The 17,734-nt window shown below is 33.6% G+C and overlaps 1 protein-coding gene across 1 annotated transcript in view; it reads left to right on the forward strand.

Moving 5' to 3' along the window:
* CSMD3 (CUB and Sushi multiple domains 3) overlaps positions 1-17,734 on the forward strand; it is an 878,998-nt gene that overhangs the window by 839,414 nt on the left and 21,850 nt on the right. The window contains exons 60-63 of the mRNA XM_058668892.1: positions 5,325-5,504; positions 7,329-7,502; positions 11,445-11,618; positions 12,445-12,518. Coding sequence (XP_058524875.1) covers positions 5,325-5,504; positions 7,329-7,502; positions 11,445-11,618; positions 12,445-12,518 — 602 coding nt within the window. The remainder of the gene's footprint in view (positions 1-5,324; positions 5,505-7,328; positions 7,503-11,444; positions 11,619-12,444; positions 12,519-17,734) is intronic.

The raw sequence follows: 17,734 nt of genomic DNA on the forward strand, positions 1-17,734 counted from the left end.
CATATTTGACTTTCAAAGACATAACCATTAGATGTTCTTGTACTTGCATAATCTAAACAACTGATTTTCACTCACTTGATCGATTAGAAACTGCCTGGTAGTTCAAAGATTTTTCACTATAATAACATTACCTGCTGAGGGAGATATTTGAAAAATGTATCATTCTAAAATTTATGTCAAATATCTATGTATAGAGTAAAACAGGATTTATTTAACCAAGGATATCATATTCAAAGGATAAGTTGTAGTTGCTTAGGCTGTCTAAAGCAAAGTACATATAACTGCAAAGAGGAAATGATTGTAACAACTGCACCACTATAGTGTGGCAAGTTGACAGTGAAGATCTCAGAAAAGTATAAACTTATAAAGACTGTTCAAGTGTTTGTGGAAAATAGATTTAGTAGAGAAGTTATCCTTATGCCCAATTTTTGGAAGAAAAGTTTATGGAAAATGTATGTTATGACAAATGGCCTTGAAAATGCAACAGAACCAAGAATTTCATGTGAATATAATTAATATTTAAAAATTTACTCAAGGCCTTGTATCACTGGGCACTTTGCCAGAAAATAAGAATAAACAGTTCAGAAGCTATTTTGGAATTCCAAGAACTTTTGTTGTGTTAAAAATTTCACAACAGAGTGATTTGGAAAGTGTGTCTTTTCATTTGATTAATTATTCAGCAGCAACACACACACACAACTGAGGTTTTTTTGAACTTTTTTTTAACCTCCAGTTCAGTCACATGTGAAGATATATCAGCTGTGATTTATAGTGAGCACCTTAATTTTAAGTAGTGGTGATCAATGTTATTTAATAACAATGTAAATGCTCCTAAGCCCCAGTAAGTGGTGTACTAGAGATGTTGATAAAAGAATCAAATTTTAGTCACATAAGTTTCCCCTGCATTTTTTTTATTCAACCAGCCTCATTGTAGTTGAGTTGGGAAACTGCTTATTTAATTAATCTTTAACTCAAAGTATATCGCAATCTAAACTTCTTTCCTCCTTCAACACACATCTTTTATTAACCTGCAGTCTGATGCCTATTAGACCATTGGCTAATGCTGGAGTAGACACTTCTTGAAAATAACTAGTTTTCCCCTTGACTGGCTAAAGATTGTACTGTGGAGTTAAGGGTGTTGCAATTCAGTCTCATATGTACTTCTGAAGGGATTATAAATGTTATGAAATATCATGTAATCAAGTTAAGGTGCAGAAAGAAGATACTACATATCAGGTAGTTCAAAAATAATGTTTTTTTTTTCCCTCACAGAAAAAAAATAGTTATTTTTTGTGAAATTCAGACTGAGGCATTCTAAAAGCTAAGCCCACGCTATGGAGATTGATTTTATGTTATTCTAACCTATCCGTGTGTGACAAGCAGAGCCACCGTCAGTATCCCGTGACTGTACTAGGCAAAGAACACAGTGTTTTGGGAAGAAGTCATAAACTATGCTAAGGCTTGGCTTCTAACTGGAGTAAAGATTAACTTTCAAATCTGGAAAGGATTAACTTTCCAAAAAAAAAGTCAATCAGAGTGACTTTCGCTTTTAAAATGATCAGTGCCCAAGATCTTGTATCTGTTATTCACTTATCCTGGGGACACCATGATCAAATTGAAGTCGTACATAAATTAAGGTACTTCTTCCAGATAAGAAACAGAAATGACCCTCACTGGAGTTTTTGTCACAAACTTAAGAATCCACAAAGATTTTTTTTTTTTTTTTTTTTTTTTTTTGGTTAGACTAGGTCAGGGAGATAGGGCTTATGTTATGCAAGAGAGGGCCGGGGTATATATCAGTGTTAAAAAAAAATAAATCTAAATTACTTCAAGGGATGACAGCTATCATTCCATATTGTGGATTCACAGATTTGTACCATTTTTTAAAACACAAATGTCCATATTGCGAAGGTTATAGAAAGTAAACCTGTCCATAAAAACAGAGCCATTTTTTTAGCTGAAAAATGAATCTGAAATCCAAACAAGATAAACAGTTTGCCATGATTGTAGAAAATTGTTTTGTGGCAATAGAACTGTTTGATCTTTAAGCAAAAAATCTGATAAAGAGCTTGTGTGAAGCCTGAGTAAGCTTCTTAATTGCTTCATTGTCTCTAGCAGGAATAAGATGGGATACCTTAAACATCAATTGAGAGGGATTTTATTACATAAATTCTATTGCATTTACAAATGAAAAAATCTTTTTTAGATACTAGTAAAAATATTTGGCTAAAATATTCATAAGAGGATCTTATTTCATTTTAAAATGCATATTTGTATTGCGTATATGAAAAGTTTCAAAGATTGCATAAAATGATCACACAATTATTTTATCTTCAGTGTAGAAGCCATTTACTTAGATTTATTGTAAATAATGGTAAATGAACTTATTCAGTCACATAATAGACTCGAGAGAAAACTCCCACAGAATACATGCTAATCTTTGTTTTAGTTTTTAGAAAGTGGAAGGGTTTATTGGGAAGGTGAGGAACACAGACATATGCTGCCCATGTCCAGGGACAGTGGGCCAGCAAGGAAAGGTTGAGAGATTGTTACCTTCTGTCCGGAGTTTGCCCACAGGGATCAAGGAAGAGCAAATGAGTCAGAGACCACAAGAGAGAATGTTAATCTTTAAAGCAATTCATACATTTTAGAAAAATTGAGTGGAGAGTTTTATCATCCCTTTGCATACTCCATTAATTATATGTCAAACAAAAATTGCATCCCACATTATGAGTTATGCACTAGATCAGGCACTGAGAAAAGGAACCCAATATCTGTCTGTAAAGAGAATGGGTGTATGTGTGTTTGTGTGTGTGTGTGTGTGTGTGTCTGTGTGCGCGCGTGCACGCGCTTATGCGTGGGTGTGTGTGTTTATGTGACATGAGCTTAGCGATTTTGATGATTTGGGAATTTTTTGTAATAAGCTACAGAACCCTGTGGTTTGCCTCTGAAATTTAGGGTGAGGCCCTAAAGAGCTGTTCTGAGATTTAGCCTGAAAAGACCCAAAGCTTCTTTTTGTTGCTGAGAACAAACTGGTAGTGAATAAATTGACTTTCAGAGCATGTGCTATTTACAAAGACTGTTCCTGTTGGAAACTGCTTTTTTGACTGGCCTTTGCTTCATTAGGAAGTCACCAAACCAATCTTTCAGAAGCTTTTGTTGTCAGGCATTTCCTTCATGGTGCTGCAGTATTATGTACAACTCTTTTTTCGTGTGTCTGTAAAATAAACCCTCTGTGATTTCCTTGAGCAGCTCCCTTTCAGCTCTTGTGCTTTACAAACAGGCCAACTGTTCCTTCTTTCCCAGATTCTAATTCAATCTGTAAAACACCCTGTAAAAAAGAAAAATTTATAGGGGTTCTCTTCAATTTTATCATTTTAGAAATGTTGGTTGAAAGTATAATATAAATTATGCATACGAGTATAAATTTGGAAAACAAAACTAGTATACGAACAGTAATGAACATAAATTAGAATAGTATTTGATTTTCTATCCAAGATAGATGTAGCATTTAAGAAAATATTTTCCCTGTCAGTAATCATGGGAAGAACTCATTGTGTATACAAAACTCTACTTGGGAATCTGAAATATTTAAAAAGTTTTATTTCAGCTAACTCTCCAGAGGGCCAAGGACTAATGTATTGAATGCCTTGTATTGTTGTTTAATTTGATTATCATTAGCCATAGTTTTAATGCTTCCTAGACATAGAATTTTAGAATAAATGGAGCAAAACTTTACATTGATAATTCTTAATAGCAAATTAATAAGCGCAGTGTGATGGAAATTCTGTTGCATTCTCACATTGCATAACACATTAAACTTTGTCTTTGACAAACTGGATCTCCAATCTGTCAATACTGGGAAGAATGGGCATATTTGTCACAATTGGAAGAATGGACTAGAGGCAGGATGAGATATTGAATGAATGGGAGTGGGAAGGAAATGAAAGAGACAGAGTGTATAATTTCCCTGGAAAAAATAAGTTATCTTGTTTAACTAGAAAGACTCACTAGGGGGAAAAAGGCAAGTATACGATAGAACTGCTTTGTACTTCAGAAAGTAAAAGGTATGATTTTTGATTTAATCACATGTAAATGCTCTCTCAGGAAGGTTACATTAAACTATATGAAACTGTGCATAATCCTAATTTTGATATAAAATATTATTTAAAGTTTTTTAAAAATATTTATTGTGTTATTTGTTTTGTAAGCTCTCTCAAGTCTCTATGAAAGTTTTGAGGAGCTACCATAAAATATCATATTATGTTGTATGCAATCACAGGTGTGAGAGCAGTAAAACTGATGAAGCTTCATGTACAGAAACATCCCATGCTTAGAGTTTCGTGCTCTGTGATAGCCACTTCAGGGTTTCTAGCAATGTTTCTTTGAATCTGTCTTTTGTAGCGCAAGCCCTCTGGGGACCATCGATGGAGCACCGGTTGAGGACTTATAGCCTCTTCCCATTTGCAGTCTGCCTCCCTGTGTCCTTAGATTGGGTTCTAGGCCTTTTGCTCCCCACAGCCTGGTTTTACTAGCACTCTTTCACTTTCCTATTCTTAGTCATAGAACAGAACAAAACACAGGCTGTGCCTGTCTGAAATTAGCCATATAACAAGGATTATGAAAGGGGAAATTTCTCACTCACCAACAACCCAGTTAGCAAATGAACTTAGGTGGAGCTTTTAGTTTCTTAATGTTTGACCATCTGTATAGGTTGACAAATGTGGAAACAGAAATTTCTCTACCACCAACCGTGTGACATTTTCATTTTTCCTTGGGAATTGTGTATTACACGCTATGTGTGATAAACCTACATTTACTACTGTATTCATTCTTTCATCTATTCAATAAAAATATTCCTTCTAGACACAGAATTCTATTTTAACATCCAGTTGAGTAACATTGCAGAGAAGATAGGCTCTCAAATGAGCAAGGCTTACAAATGAGAAATGTAAATGATCTATATAGAAATACAAACTTTAAATGTGATGTTAGAAATCCAGTGGTTTTTCTTTAGTAATACAATAAAGGTTGTAAGAAATTACTGCATCAGAATCCCCTATAATATTAGTCTTTTCATGGTCTAAATGAAGTTTCTGAACCATATGTATACAATTTATAAAATAAATGTTGAGTATCAAGAGTTTTAATTTAAAGAGTTAATTTTAAGAGTTGTAATTTAAATATGTTTATGTTGTATGATTAAATATGAATATGAAAACTAATTTTCTATACTTAATATTAAGTATGCTATATGTTTCCTACTTCTCTCTATGAAACCCATGCCATATCAACCATCTGCTCTTCTAATCCAATACTGTTAGTAATCAGTTGTGGAGATCCAGGTATACCAGCCAATGGACTAAGATATGGAGATGATTATGTGGTTGGACAAAATGTCTCTTACATGTGCCAGCCAGGCTATACCCTGGAATTAAATGGCTCCAGTATCAGAACTTGCACTGCCAATGGCACCTGGAGTGGAGTGATGCCCACCTGTAGAGGTATGATACTAATTTCTTCAACATTTTAAAGTGCTAGCTATAACATAATTCCTTGTATTTTACCAGAAACATTTAAAGGTGTTTTTATTCTTTGCTTTCTTTCTATTTTGCAACTGAAAAAATGCTAATTCCATTTTTAAAATATCTTGTTATTTTTACATATATAGGTTTTAAAATTATGTTTTGACAAAAATTATCTTACTGTAATGACAATGACATTTACTGCCAAAAAAGGACAAAAATATCTTGTACACAAATACAATCACCACTGTTTTTTATGTTGACAAAAATAACCTTAATGAATTTTAACTAATTTGCTGAGCCACTTGGATCAAGCCATTTGTCATGTAGAAAATCAACTTCCTACAATTTGAAAACATCCACACTGAAGGATGGAACTATATTTTTTTAAATAATGAAAGAGCTTATTACTTTAAAGAGTACAATGTAGAATTAACCTTTTAATCAATGTAGGCAAAGGTTATTTTTTATTCTTTTACATGATTTGTTTACCCACTGGAAATATTTTCTTTTTTTCTTGCACATTTTTATAATTATTTCTAGAATACAAGAGGTGAAATGCCAGGGAACATATTGTTTCATAATAATTTTAATGTTAATTGGGATTTTAAAATAATGTTTGAATTCAAAGTTTAATATCCCCTAAGAGTAATATAATAAAACTAATTGCAATGTTTTTGATGATATGTATTTGAAAATGTGTTAACAGAAATTTTGTATTTTAAGGATTATATTTTATATTTGTTCATTCATGTTTAAAAAACTTATGACAATCAATTCCACTAGTCCTAAACATTGCTATAAATCATATTACAGTATTCCTTATTCTATTGTGGTTTTTTATTTAAAAATATTTATTTGAAAAGTAGAAGAGAGAGGACATCAATGAGAAAGAGATCTTATATCTGCTAACTCAGTTTTAATTGCTGCAATAACTAGGGCATGACCAGGCTTAAATAAAAAGCCAGAACTGTATCCATTTGGGTGACAGGGACCCAAGTATGTGACACAGCTTCTGTTTCCAAGTGCATTACCTGGGAGCTGGATGAGAAGACCAGCTGGGGCTTGAATCGACTCTATGACATGGAATACCAGTGTTGCACCCATCAGCTAAAGCTGCTGAGCCACAGCATTAGTCCCTCAAGCCTCATTTTTTTTTTTTAATTTTGCAGTGGGTATCCCTGTTTTTCATTTCATCTCCGTCATCTTGTCTAACCTGTTTTTGCTTGAGGACAGCCTAAAACAGTTTAAACAAAATGAAGTTTAAAAGTTAAAAACTTAGTTATAAAATCTATTATTAGCTTTGAAATTTGAATCTCAGTAGCTATGGGAACAAGTTTGAGCATTTTAATCAGATGCATAATTTGATTTTCGATGATGTCAGAGAACCGCACTGAATTTCTTTGGTTACACTGCTCAGCCAATATGTGGCCCAATAGCCTGGCTCTGCAGTCTAAAGGTCACTGGAAAAATAATCTCACATCAAAGCAATAATTATTCAGTTTTAGTATCCTAGAGAGAAGGTTACCCTCTGTTTGCCTTCTTGTAGATGTCAGAAAGCTTGCTGTTTTGTAAGACAATCTGTGATAACCAGTAGCCATTATGTTGCCAAGAAAAAGTCACATCCTAGAAAGATTAATTCCAGGGATGTTTCAGGAATTCTACCAGGAGAATAAAACATGTCACACTGTATTGTCCTCCAAAGGTTAAATTAGCACATATGCTTCTTGTAATGATATTTATTATTTTTTGCTCTCAGGACATTCAAACAGCTGTGCCTAATCTCTTTTAATGTAATTGCAGCTGTTACCTGCCCTGCTCCTCCCCAGATCTCTAACGGAAGGCTGGAAGGAACAAATTTTGACTGGGGTTTTAGTATTAGCTACATCTGTTCTCCAGGCTATGAGCTCTCCTTTCCTGCTGTTTTGACCTGTGTAGGGAATGGTACTTGGAGTGGTGAAGTACCACAATGCTTACGTAAGTATAATTTCACTACTTTAAAAATGACACAAAACCAGTATTTACACTTTATTTGCTTCTCATATACTCCAAATTTTACAGATCATCTCTGACTTCAAATTTTCAGGAAAACTTTTTTGTTTACTTGTTTTATTTTTCAAAAGTATTCCTCAAAGTAAGGATTATCTTAGACTAATTTATTGATGCAATTATGCCCAGTTCTGTAATATTTTGTGATTTTCAAATTCTCTTAGCTGCAGTAGTTCCAGGTCATTTCACAAATTCATTCAAACTTCTACAATGGCATTTGTCATTATAATTTTTGGATTATGTATCTAAAATTACCTGTGTAAGCATACAGATGAAAGATTATTACCTTATCATAGAGCCTATTGTACATACCCAACAAGTAACTCACATTTTCATTATACATAAATTATTTTGTCATATGATGTGAACAGTAGCTGTTCAGAGAAATGTGTAGAACTATCCTGTGTGGCTCTCATTTCCTACCCCGTGTGGGATAAAGGAGCATTCTACCCATCTCCTAGTCGTAAAGTCAGGCAACTCAATCAGGCTATTGGACTTGTTTTTTGCTCTCCTCTATTTTTATATTTTACTGCTACTTTCCTCATCTACCATTCTGTAGCACACAAAGCTAACTTCTTGAGTATTCAGCTATTCTTTCAACTATAGCTTTTACATGTACCATTCATTTTGTCTGGAAATGTTCTTTTATTTCTTTAGCATTTCAATTAAAACCCCTTTTCTGAGCATCACCTGCTCTGACCTCTCAGTTAAAATGACTGATTTTGACATGTGATATTGATTTTAACATGTCACTTATTCTGCTTAACAGTGTCCTTTCATCACATCTGTTTTCTCTTTAAAGCACACTATACATTCTTCTTATTTATTTGGACTCTATGTAAACATTAACTCTTTGAAGGCATTTTTTAAAATGCTTGTTTGTTTTATTTGCTGCTCTATCCCTGGTATAAAGGAGACCCTGACAGCTATTTGCTTTTATCATTGTAGTTGTTAGGCAGTATGATATTGGTGCAGGAATATAAAATACATCAGTATTGTTGAGAGCACAGAATTGTTTAGAAGTGCTTATTATAGGACAGTGGAAGAAAGAATGGACATTTTAATTAGTGCCAAAAGACAGCTGTTTAACACATCCACATGAACCTATAATCTCAATGTCATTCCAGATACAAATCAATGTCGTATTTGCATTTGTAATAGTTAAAAAATGAAAGTTTTAGCTGGCGAGAATCTATCTAAAATGGCCTTAAACAAAGACATAACCCATCCTGCAAATGTCAAAATAATGAGCAATGCTTAGGTTAAAATTCTGCATTATCGAAGACCCATCACAAATGTGAACAATATTTATAGTCAATGTAAGAAAATACTAATAATATCTAGAGTATATAAATGTTTCCTAAACTTGATAAGACTACACAATAGATTGGGCAAAAGAGATAGTTATTTCCTAATTATTACACTAAAGAAAAGCTTAGACACCATCAGCTCATGCTAAGGATTAGAGCAATGTAAACTTCTATAAGCTATGAACTGATACAGTAATTTGTGAAAACTAGTTGCTGTTATTTAGTTAAATTAAAGATGTGCAGTGTTTACTGTTTATAAATCTTATACCTAGGAATATGCCCTGAAGGAATTTTTGTAAATGTACAGAAAATAATATGTATAGCAGTATTGATTTCATTATAATTTAGTGGCAAAATAAAGCAATTTAACCAGCACATATTTTAAATCTATTTTTGTATGTTACAAACATGCATATTCACAGGAACTAGCAGATATATATACTAAAGTTCAGAAAAGATGGACAGGAGAGAAATGCCCTAATTTAACAAAGAGCCAAATTTATTAATTCCGTTGGCTTTCTTAAGGAGAAAATCTTTCTTCTTTAATTCTGTCTAAAATGTGACTGAACTGAAGCCATCCAAAAGGAAGTCATGTGTCTCTAACCCTGATATCAATAGGTAGTTTGATTTGCTACGTGAAAATCCACAAATAGAAAATAGTTTAATAACACATTGAAAGATGAGAAGGGCTAAGGGCAGAATGATTGAGGAGTTTTATGTGTTTGCATCTCCAGCCTTGCCTTCTGTTGTTTTGGAAAGATAAGATTCCAAGGAAAATGACACAGCACAAACAAATAAGGGAAACACTTTGAAGTACATTGTGAAATAACAGTGACAGAAACTATTTCTCAAGCTGAAATAGCCATCGATGATGTGCACAGGGGGAATTTATTTCATTCAAAGTATGGTTAATGTACAAATATTAAGAAAGCTTTCCTGCCCTGTATTGTGAGAAGTGCTGGATGCTAAATTGGAACCAGATTTGCAATATCTAATTGAAGGTTCAAGTTAACAGACAATAAACTGCTTAACTGTATTTAAAAGAAAAAACTGCTACCAAAAAGAGGTTTGAGAATCCAAGTTTATCCTAAATTGTAGAATTTCTGGAAATGAATTTTTTGAACACTGAACCTCAGACCAAGTTATTCTATGATTAGGGTAGGCATACAGTCCCCTTGGCATGGAAATTCCTGGTTTATTTCTGCTCTGGTAAGTATCCTATTCAGTGATATTTCGAGTCCTGATGTCACTTTCAAAAATGTGGTGATCTGGACGCTGCTTTTCATAGTCAACCTTTAGTTTACAATATCTTACAATAATCACATGTAAGAGCATTTGCCCATTGCTGCTTGTGGGTTTTAGAGGGAGTCAAGCTTTTAGGTGTTAAATCAGCATGCTCTAATTGAGTATAGTTTAAAATGCTGAAAATGACACATTATGTATTAAAGCTTGTACTATAATAATAAAACTTGAATGCATTTGCTCTAAGTATACTTGCCTAAGATATCTTCTAGAATTTAAAACATTTGATCTCATTTGTGTTCCACTCACATTGACCTTATTTTTCGTATTTCCTGTATCCAGAATACTCTCTTGGGGATGCCAGTAGCAAAACACTTTCTTTTTCAAATGTTTTACATGTGATATACTGCTTTACTACACACACACATGCAAGTTCAGTTCATTAATCTTAATATGCTTCCTCTGAAATATTTTTGTTCACAGGATTTACTACATTCCCCACACATCCTTTCATTTTTGTAATGTTCATTCCCTGTTATTCTCATACAAATGTAAATTCCACAAATGATATGTCCAAGTGCCTAAATCCATGCAGAATGGTTATTTACCTTTAGTAGTTAGTAAATGTATGTTGAATGAGTTTATCTAATGAATGCATTTAGAAGTCTTATCAAGTTGATCACTTCAGTGGTTGTTGTAAACATGGAGATGCCTTGGTTTTGTATAGATTCGAACTCTGATGGCTGTCTTTTGTCTTAATATATTCAGCAACATTTTGAAAAGAAACTAATATACTAGATTATATGTTTTGAGTATTCACAGTAAAATGAGACAAACATTTTCTGCTGTTAATTATGCAATAGGGAGTGTTGGGATCCGTTGGCTGGCTTGCTCCTTTCCGCTCGTGGACGCACTAGGGCAGTGTAATCTGTTGAGTGCACCCAGGAACATTGTGGATTCCTCATGGCTGTTACTATGAATCACATGCCTTTTCAGGAGTGCGTTTCATCTTCCTAGACTATTAATACAAATATACAATTTTATTCTCAACAAGATAAAACAATAAAATACTGTTTAATTTTCTAAAAGTCTGCAAAGTGAAAAATACCTGTCACAAGTTTTAAGTACCATATAGACCTTTTTACTTACTAGATTTTGCTATACTTACAAAGTAAAAATACGATTTTATTGAAATAACTTATCATGAATAATGTATCACTTTGGTGCAATATAGAAGTTAGATGTACGAGTTTTTCTAAGCTGTTTACTCTGCTTCATACTAAACCTTTGCTGTAGATGTCATTCTTTTCATTTTCAGCCAAGTTTTGTGGTGACCCAGGCATACCTGCCCAAGGAAAACGAGACGGCAAAAGCTTTATATACCAGTCAGAAGTTTCATTCAACTGCAATTCTCCTTTCATATTAGTGGGATCAAGCACCAGAATATGTCAAGCAGATGGAACATGGAGTGGTTCATCACCTCACTGTATTGGTAATATTAAAGATTAATGGTGCTCAGTAATTTTGCAATTAATAAGTCATAATGAGATTTAATAATGACATTTGATGGTTTTTCTTTATACTAAGTTCTTGACTAAATAAAAAAATCAAAATTACAAGCAATTAGAAAATAAATATTGGTGTAATATATGACTTTTTTTAGCATTTAAGCTTCCAAAATATTGATAATATTTTGTTATATATTGGTAAAATGAAAAAGAATATATATATATATATGTATAAATAGGAACTGGCTTCAAAGTTATATGAGAATATGTATTGATTTTAAAATGTTTGTAAATACCTTTCTATAATCCTAAGATTAAATACCACACTTAGTAAACTTATCAAATAGATAAGCCTTCAAATAAACTAACCCAAAAATGACCAGTCCCATAATTCTCATGTCTGAATATTTTGCCAGTGTTAGTAAAATTTAAATTACTAAATTTTGTTTCTCATGAAAACTCTTAGTATTTTGAGGAAAATCTTATCTCAGGTCACCATTTAGGAAGGTCCTTGGCTAAATCTATTTTGCTTATGAATTTCTTTCACATACTTTGTTTTCCTTTGTAGCCGAAATTAATTAGATGCTATGTAATATAAAAGAGTTCAAATTTCAAGAATTTTGTAGCATAGCAGCTATAGTTTGCCTGAATTCTTGCTCCAAGTTTAATAGGCCTCTGTCCATCAGGAGATGCTATTAGATTTACATTCCATTTCTTACCAAAAGCACTTTCATAAAGTACCAGATTGTTTAAAAGGTTTAAGAGAAATAACAGCTATTGTAAATTATAAATTTTTAATCTGCTCCTTAGAACCCACCCGCACCTCTTGTGACAATCCTGGTGTGCCTCGACATGGATCACAGAACAACACGTTTGGATTTCAAGTGAGTGCATTAGTGAAATATTTCCATTCAGTTAAACAAAAGCAAAAGCAAAACAAAACAAACAAACAAAAAACTAACCCAACTAACCCAGAAGTCCTCTTTAATTCTTGTGTTTATAGGGCGGGGGAGGAATTACACTTCTGCATTTATAAGCACAAGAGAAAAGATAATGGACAATAAATGAGTGAAAATAAATTGTGAAAAGAAAAATATACTATAAGAAAAATCTCTAAGTGAATACAGGAATGACAATAAAAATAGAGATAACAATGAGAATTACCAAATCTGGAAGTGGGACAGAGTTTGCAAGAGAAGTAAGAATAAGTGAGTGAACAGAGGAGTACACCATGCAGGAAGATGAAGGCAGGTAATAAGAAAACATTATGGAGGAAATAGGCTACATACAGAACTGCTGAGACAGAAAATAAACAATGTGGCACTTCAATAGGGCAATTGTCATATATAATTTTAAAATATTTTTAAACACTGACATTGATGTGAGAGATTTCTGTAAAATAATTGAACCAAAAAACCATCATATACCACATAACTGGACTGTTATGCTAGAATTCTGCAGCATGCCTAGTCATGTGTAAATGCCGTTTTGTTCTCTCTTTTTCCAATTTAGATTTTATGTAGAGATTCCACAAGTTTTATTTAACAGAGGTTTAAGGCCAGACAAAGTGCATACTGATTCTGAAAGGTAATAGCCAATTTACACATTACCAATTGCCTGTGTTGCAAGGTTTTTAAAATTGTGCTATTCTGAGTAAAGTCAGTATGAACCTGAAGAACGTTCATTTCTAAAGGAAGGGCTCATCTAAGGTGCCATATTTTCATTACTAAAAATAGTTTCCATTTATCCACAGTTCAGCCACAGTGTGAAATTTGATTTGATAGCATTTCCAGTTCTGCTCATTTGCTTCAGTTCTGTCCAGATAATACAGCATGTAAAACTGCACCTCAGTCCATATCGATTATCAATATTTTTAGAAGTCTTTCAATTCATATCTCCATAAAAGGCTTTATTAATTGATCATAACTCTGAGTATGAGTAACTAGTTATGCAACCTTTGTCCTTCTTCTCAGACATGAAAATTTAAGCACAATCTGGTGTGTTACGATCACAGAGCTCTTGGGTAACAGGATCCTGAGAGAATATAAGCTTTTGCTATTAGTGTCTGTGCAATTAAGCCAGGCTAAAATAAAGAATATGTTTGCTTTCTAGCAAATAACCTTTGAAATAATGAAATTGGAAATTATTCAGTTTAGAAGAATCCTACAAAAAAATGTTAAAATCATGAACTGCATTCCAAGAGTCTTAAAATTACTAAAATGTTATATATATTATCACATACATATATGTGATAATATAACCAATATAACCTTGAAATTCCATCATTTGAGCTAATAAATATTTATTGAGTCATATGCTACAATAAATATGATATATGCCAGATGTCAAATATAGTAAAGACTTCCATTATATTCTATTTTGTTAATCTGTAAAACAAATATTTAAACAAATATTAATATAAAGTACGTCAACTGTAAAGCTCACATACTTACATTTAAAATATACCATGGACGAGCAGTTAGAGACATCAACTGTCTTACATGCGCATGGCGAATATGCATGCAGATATACATATTATCTACATAGTGCCAACACTATGAAAAATAATATAAATTTAATCAATACCAATTTATCAGTGGATTCCAAATGAATATACTCTGAAGTACAAAACATCTTTTTGGACAGTATTAATAAAGTAATTAATTAAGTTAGTTATAAGCAGAGTTGCAAAGGGATGGAAATGCCCACAGAAAGATTGAGAGGGAGAAAGATACATAGAGAGAGGTATCTTCCATTTACTGATAGAAATGGTCTCAATGCACAGGACAGGGCCAAACCAAAGCCAGGATCCTGGAACTCCGTCAGGTCTCCTACGTGAGTGGCAGGGGCCAAAGTTCTTGAGCCGCCTTCTCCTTCTTTCCTGCAAATATTAGCAGGGAGCTGAACTGGAAGTTTAGTAACTGGAGCCAAACCCAGCCCTAATATGAGATGCCAGTGTCTAAGGCCATAGGTTAAGCCACTATGCCACAATGCCAGCTCTCAAAAGACTTTTTAATCAATGGAGAAAAAAAATAATTTTCTATAATGGAAACTACTTTGGACTAGACTAAGGTTAAAGGCATTACAAATCATGTGAACATTAACCCTCAGGCGTCTTCTGTCCAGCAGGCGAGACAACTAAAGGGTGAAGCAACAATGCTCTCCTGCAGCAGAAGCACTGTAGACAAACTGGTGGTGAAGAATGTCCATTTATCTGAGAGAAATCACTAACATATAGGAGAAGGGGGCAGGCAGAAGGGTGATCCGACAGTGCAACAACATTGTGACTGGCTAACAGATGTGTCTATTTCTCTACCTGCCAATGAAGTTAAAGGTCAGGAAGCACAGGAATTTATATCTCAGGGTAGACTCCTTATCTGCTGAAAAGCAGAATAAATGTAATGTTTGACTTCCTAAAGTTGTTTACAAAAGAAATCCTGTTAGCACGGGCACAGAGTGTCATGTGCCTGTCGACTCCTGTATGGGTTAGGCAGGTGGAAATCCAGGGGCAATCTTCCACAATTAACCAGTGTTACTGGGTCTTTGCCACTAGGTCTGCTTACCTATTTCAGTTTTACTTTCTGCAGATTAACCGTATAGACTGCTTCACTCTTTTTATATCTCAGCTGTAAACAGCAAGTGATTATCTCAATCTCAGTTCAAAATTTCCAGAAGGAAAACCAAAATGTCCCACCTTTTATATTCAGTCTGGTTCATTGATCAGGTTACTGAAGTGCTTATTGCAAAAATTTTTGGACGTATGACATACGCATATGTACATGTGAATTTTTAAAATTCTCACACTCTAGATATTTAATCTCAAGATACAATGGATAAATAGCCCTAAAATACTTAATCCTACCAGAATAATTCTGATGCTTGTATAATTCCAAGTTTGTAACTGAAATGTATGTGTAAGTACATGGAATGAAGTATACACCATGTAGTATATTATTATCTAAGTGATGAACACAGTAGAATGAATTAGAGTCCCAAAATATATGTTTCTCAGTGAAGAGCATTGTTTCTGTTACTGAACAGGAAAAATTATAAAAATTCAACTCTTCTTGGAAGCAGCTCGAAACTTCTTGCATGTTATCTTAGGCACCTGTGTTATGATACACGTTATCCCTTCACTTTTATGATCTTGCCTTTCTACTTCAGTTTTATGAATGTTAATTTGTTTATTAGTTTTCTTAGAAACTATGTTGATTTTTAGATAAAAATTTACTGAAGGCACATAAAACAATAATAAAATATTTGCTTAAAGTATATTATAAAAGAATAAATATATAAATATTTGAAGCTAAAAATATATGTATGTATGTCTAATTAAGTATATTCAAAATTGTTAGAGCTATGATAAACAATCTGATGTTAAGAATCAGATACAAGTAACTGAAGTAATGAAAATTCTAGGAAAGTGAGTCATTTGCTATAAAATTTCTTGAAAGCTACCAAAAGGTATTATTTTAAATATAAAACTATGCAAAATGTTGTAATTCTATGATTTGATTAAAAATTTAATATGCAGGAACTAAGATAAAACTATTACAAATGGAGAATAGAGAGGTAAAGATAGCTGCTATTCACTAATTAGGCATGTCTTAAAATTCTATTTTTATTCTTTTTTTTTTTAAGTTTTATTCTTATTTGAAAGGGAGATTTTACAGAGAGAAGTTGAGATAGAGAAGTCTTCTATCCAGTGGTTCACTCCTAAAATAGCTGCCACAGCCCAAACTGAGTTGATTCAAAGCTGGGAACGAAGAGCTTCCTTTTGGTTTTCCACATGAGTTCAGGGTTGTAAGGACTTGGGCCATGTTCTGCTACATTCCCAGGCTACAAGCAGAGATCTGGGTGGGAGGTGGAGCAGTGGAGACACAAATCAATTCCCTGTTTAAGATATTGGCACCATAAGGAGGAGGATTAGCCTGTGTTACTACTACACAAACACTTAAAATTTTGAAATGCATTTTTACTTAGTGTACTAATTAATTTTTCAGTTCAATTCATTTATACATTCATGTGAAAGCCATTGTTACAGAAAAAGTTGGTTCACTCAAAGGGTGCCAGTAATGCCTAGGGCAGGGTAAGGATGAAGCCAGGAACCAGAAGATTCATCCAGGTCTCCCAGCTGGGTGGCAGGGGCCCAAGGACTTGGATCATCTTCTGTTGCTTTTCACAGGCCATCAGCAAAGAACTAGATCAGAAGCGGAGGGCTGGGAATACTGGCATTGCAAGCTGTGGATTTAGGTACTACAACACAACTTGGCCTAACAGAATAATTCAAATCAATTTAAATGATTTTCATTTAAATATTGGTTGCTATTGATATTTCATGTAAACCTTTAAATTCCTTTTAAACAGGATATTTCAATATTAATCTTCACAATGCATACAATTGTTTATACTAATCATACTTCTAATAATAAATCTTGATAAAACATATTTGAATAAATTATTTTCCCTAGATTTGTAAGAGTTGGGTTTATAATGTTTGTTTATTTACTTGTCTTTTTAGGATTAAATTATATTATTCATGCTAATGACTATTCAGAGTCAGAACTGCTCACAGAAAATGAGAAAGGATTTAACCTTATGTAAATATACTATGAAGTAATTATATTACTAAAATTATTTATTTCACTGATAATATTTAGAGAAAATATTATTAATTAATCTGATTATAGCAAATTCTGAAATTATAAAATCTGTGTCACTCTAGTTGTACTAGATATTTAATACAGATATTTGTGTATTGTAAAACTCTCACCATTAATGTTAGTGATGAATAGACCATCTTTAAAAAGATTTTGTGGTGGCATAGCAAGCTGGCATTTTTCCTGCTGCACCGGAATCCCATGTTGGTCCTGGTTTGTGTTCCAGATGTTCTACTTCCCACCCAGCTCTCTGCTAACAGCCTGGGCAGGCAACAGAGGAGGGCCCTAAGTATTGGGGCACTACATCTGTGTGGAAGAACCCGAAGAAGCTCCCAATGCCAGATTGTCTCAGTTTCAGCCTCTGCAGGAATATGGGGAGTGAACTTGTGGATCAAGACCTCTCTGCCCCTCCTTTCTCTCTAACATCTATCTTTTAAATT

This window comes from Ochotona princeps, chromosome 9 (assembly GCF_030435755.1).
Source record: "Ochotona princeps isolate mOchPri1 chromosome 9, mOchPri1.hap1, whole genome shotgun sequence".
Lineage (NCBI taxonomy): Eukaryota > Metazoa > Chordata > Mammalia > Lagomorpha > Ochotonidae > Ochotona > Ochotona princeps.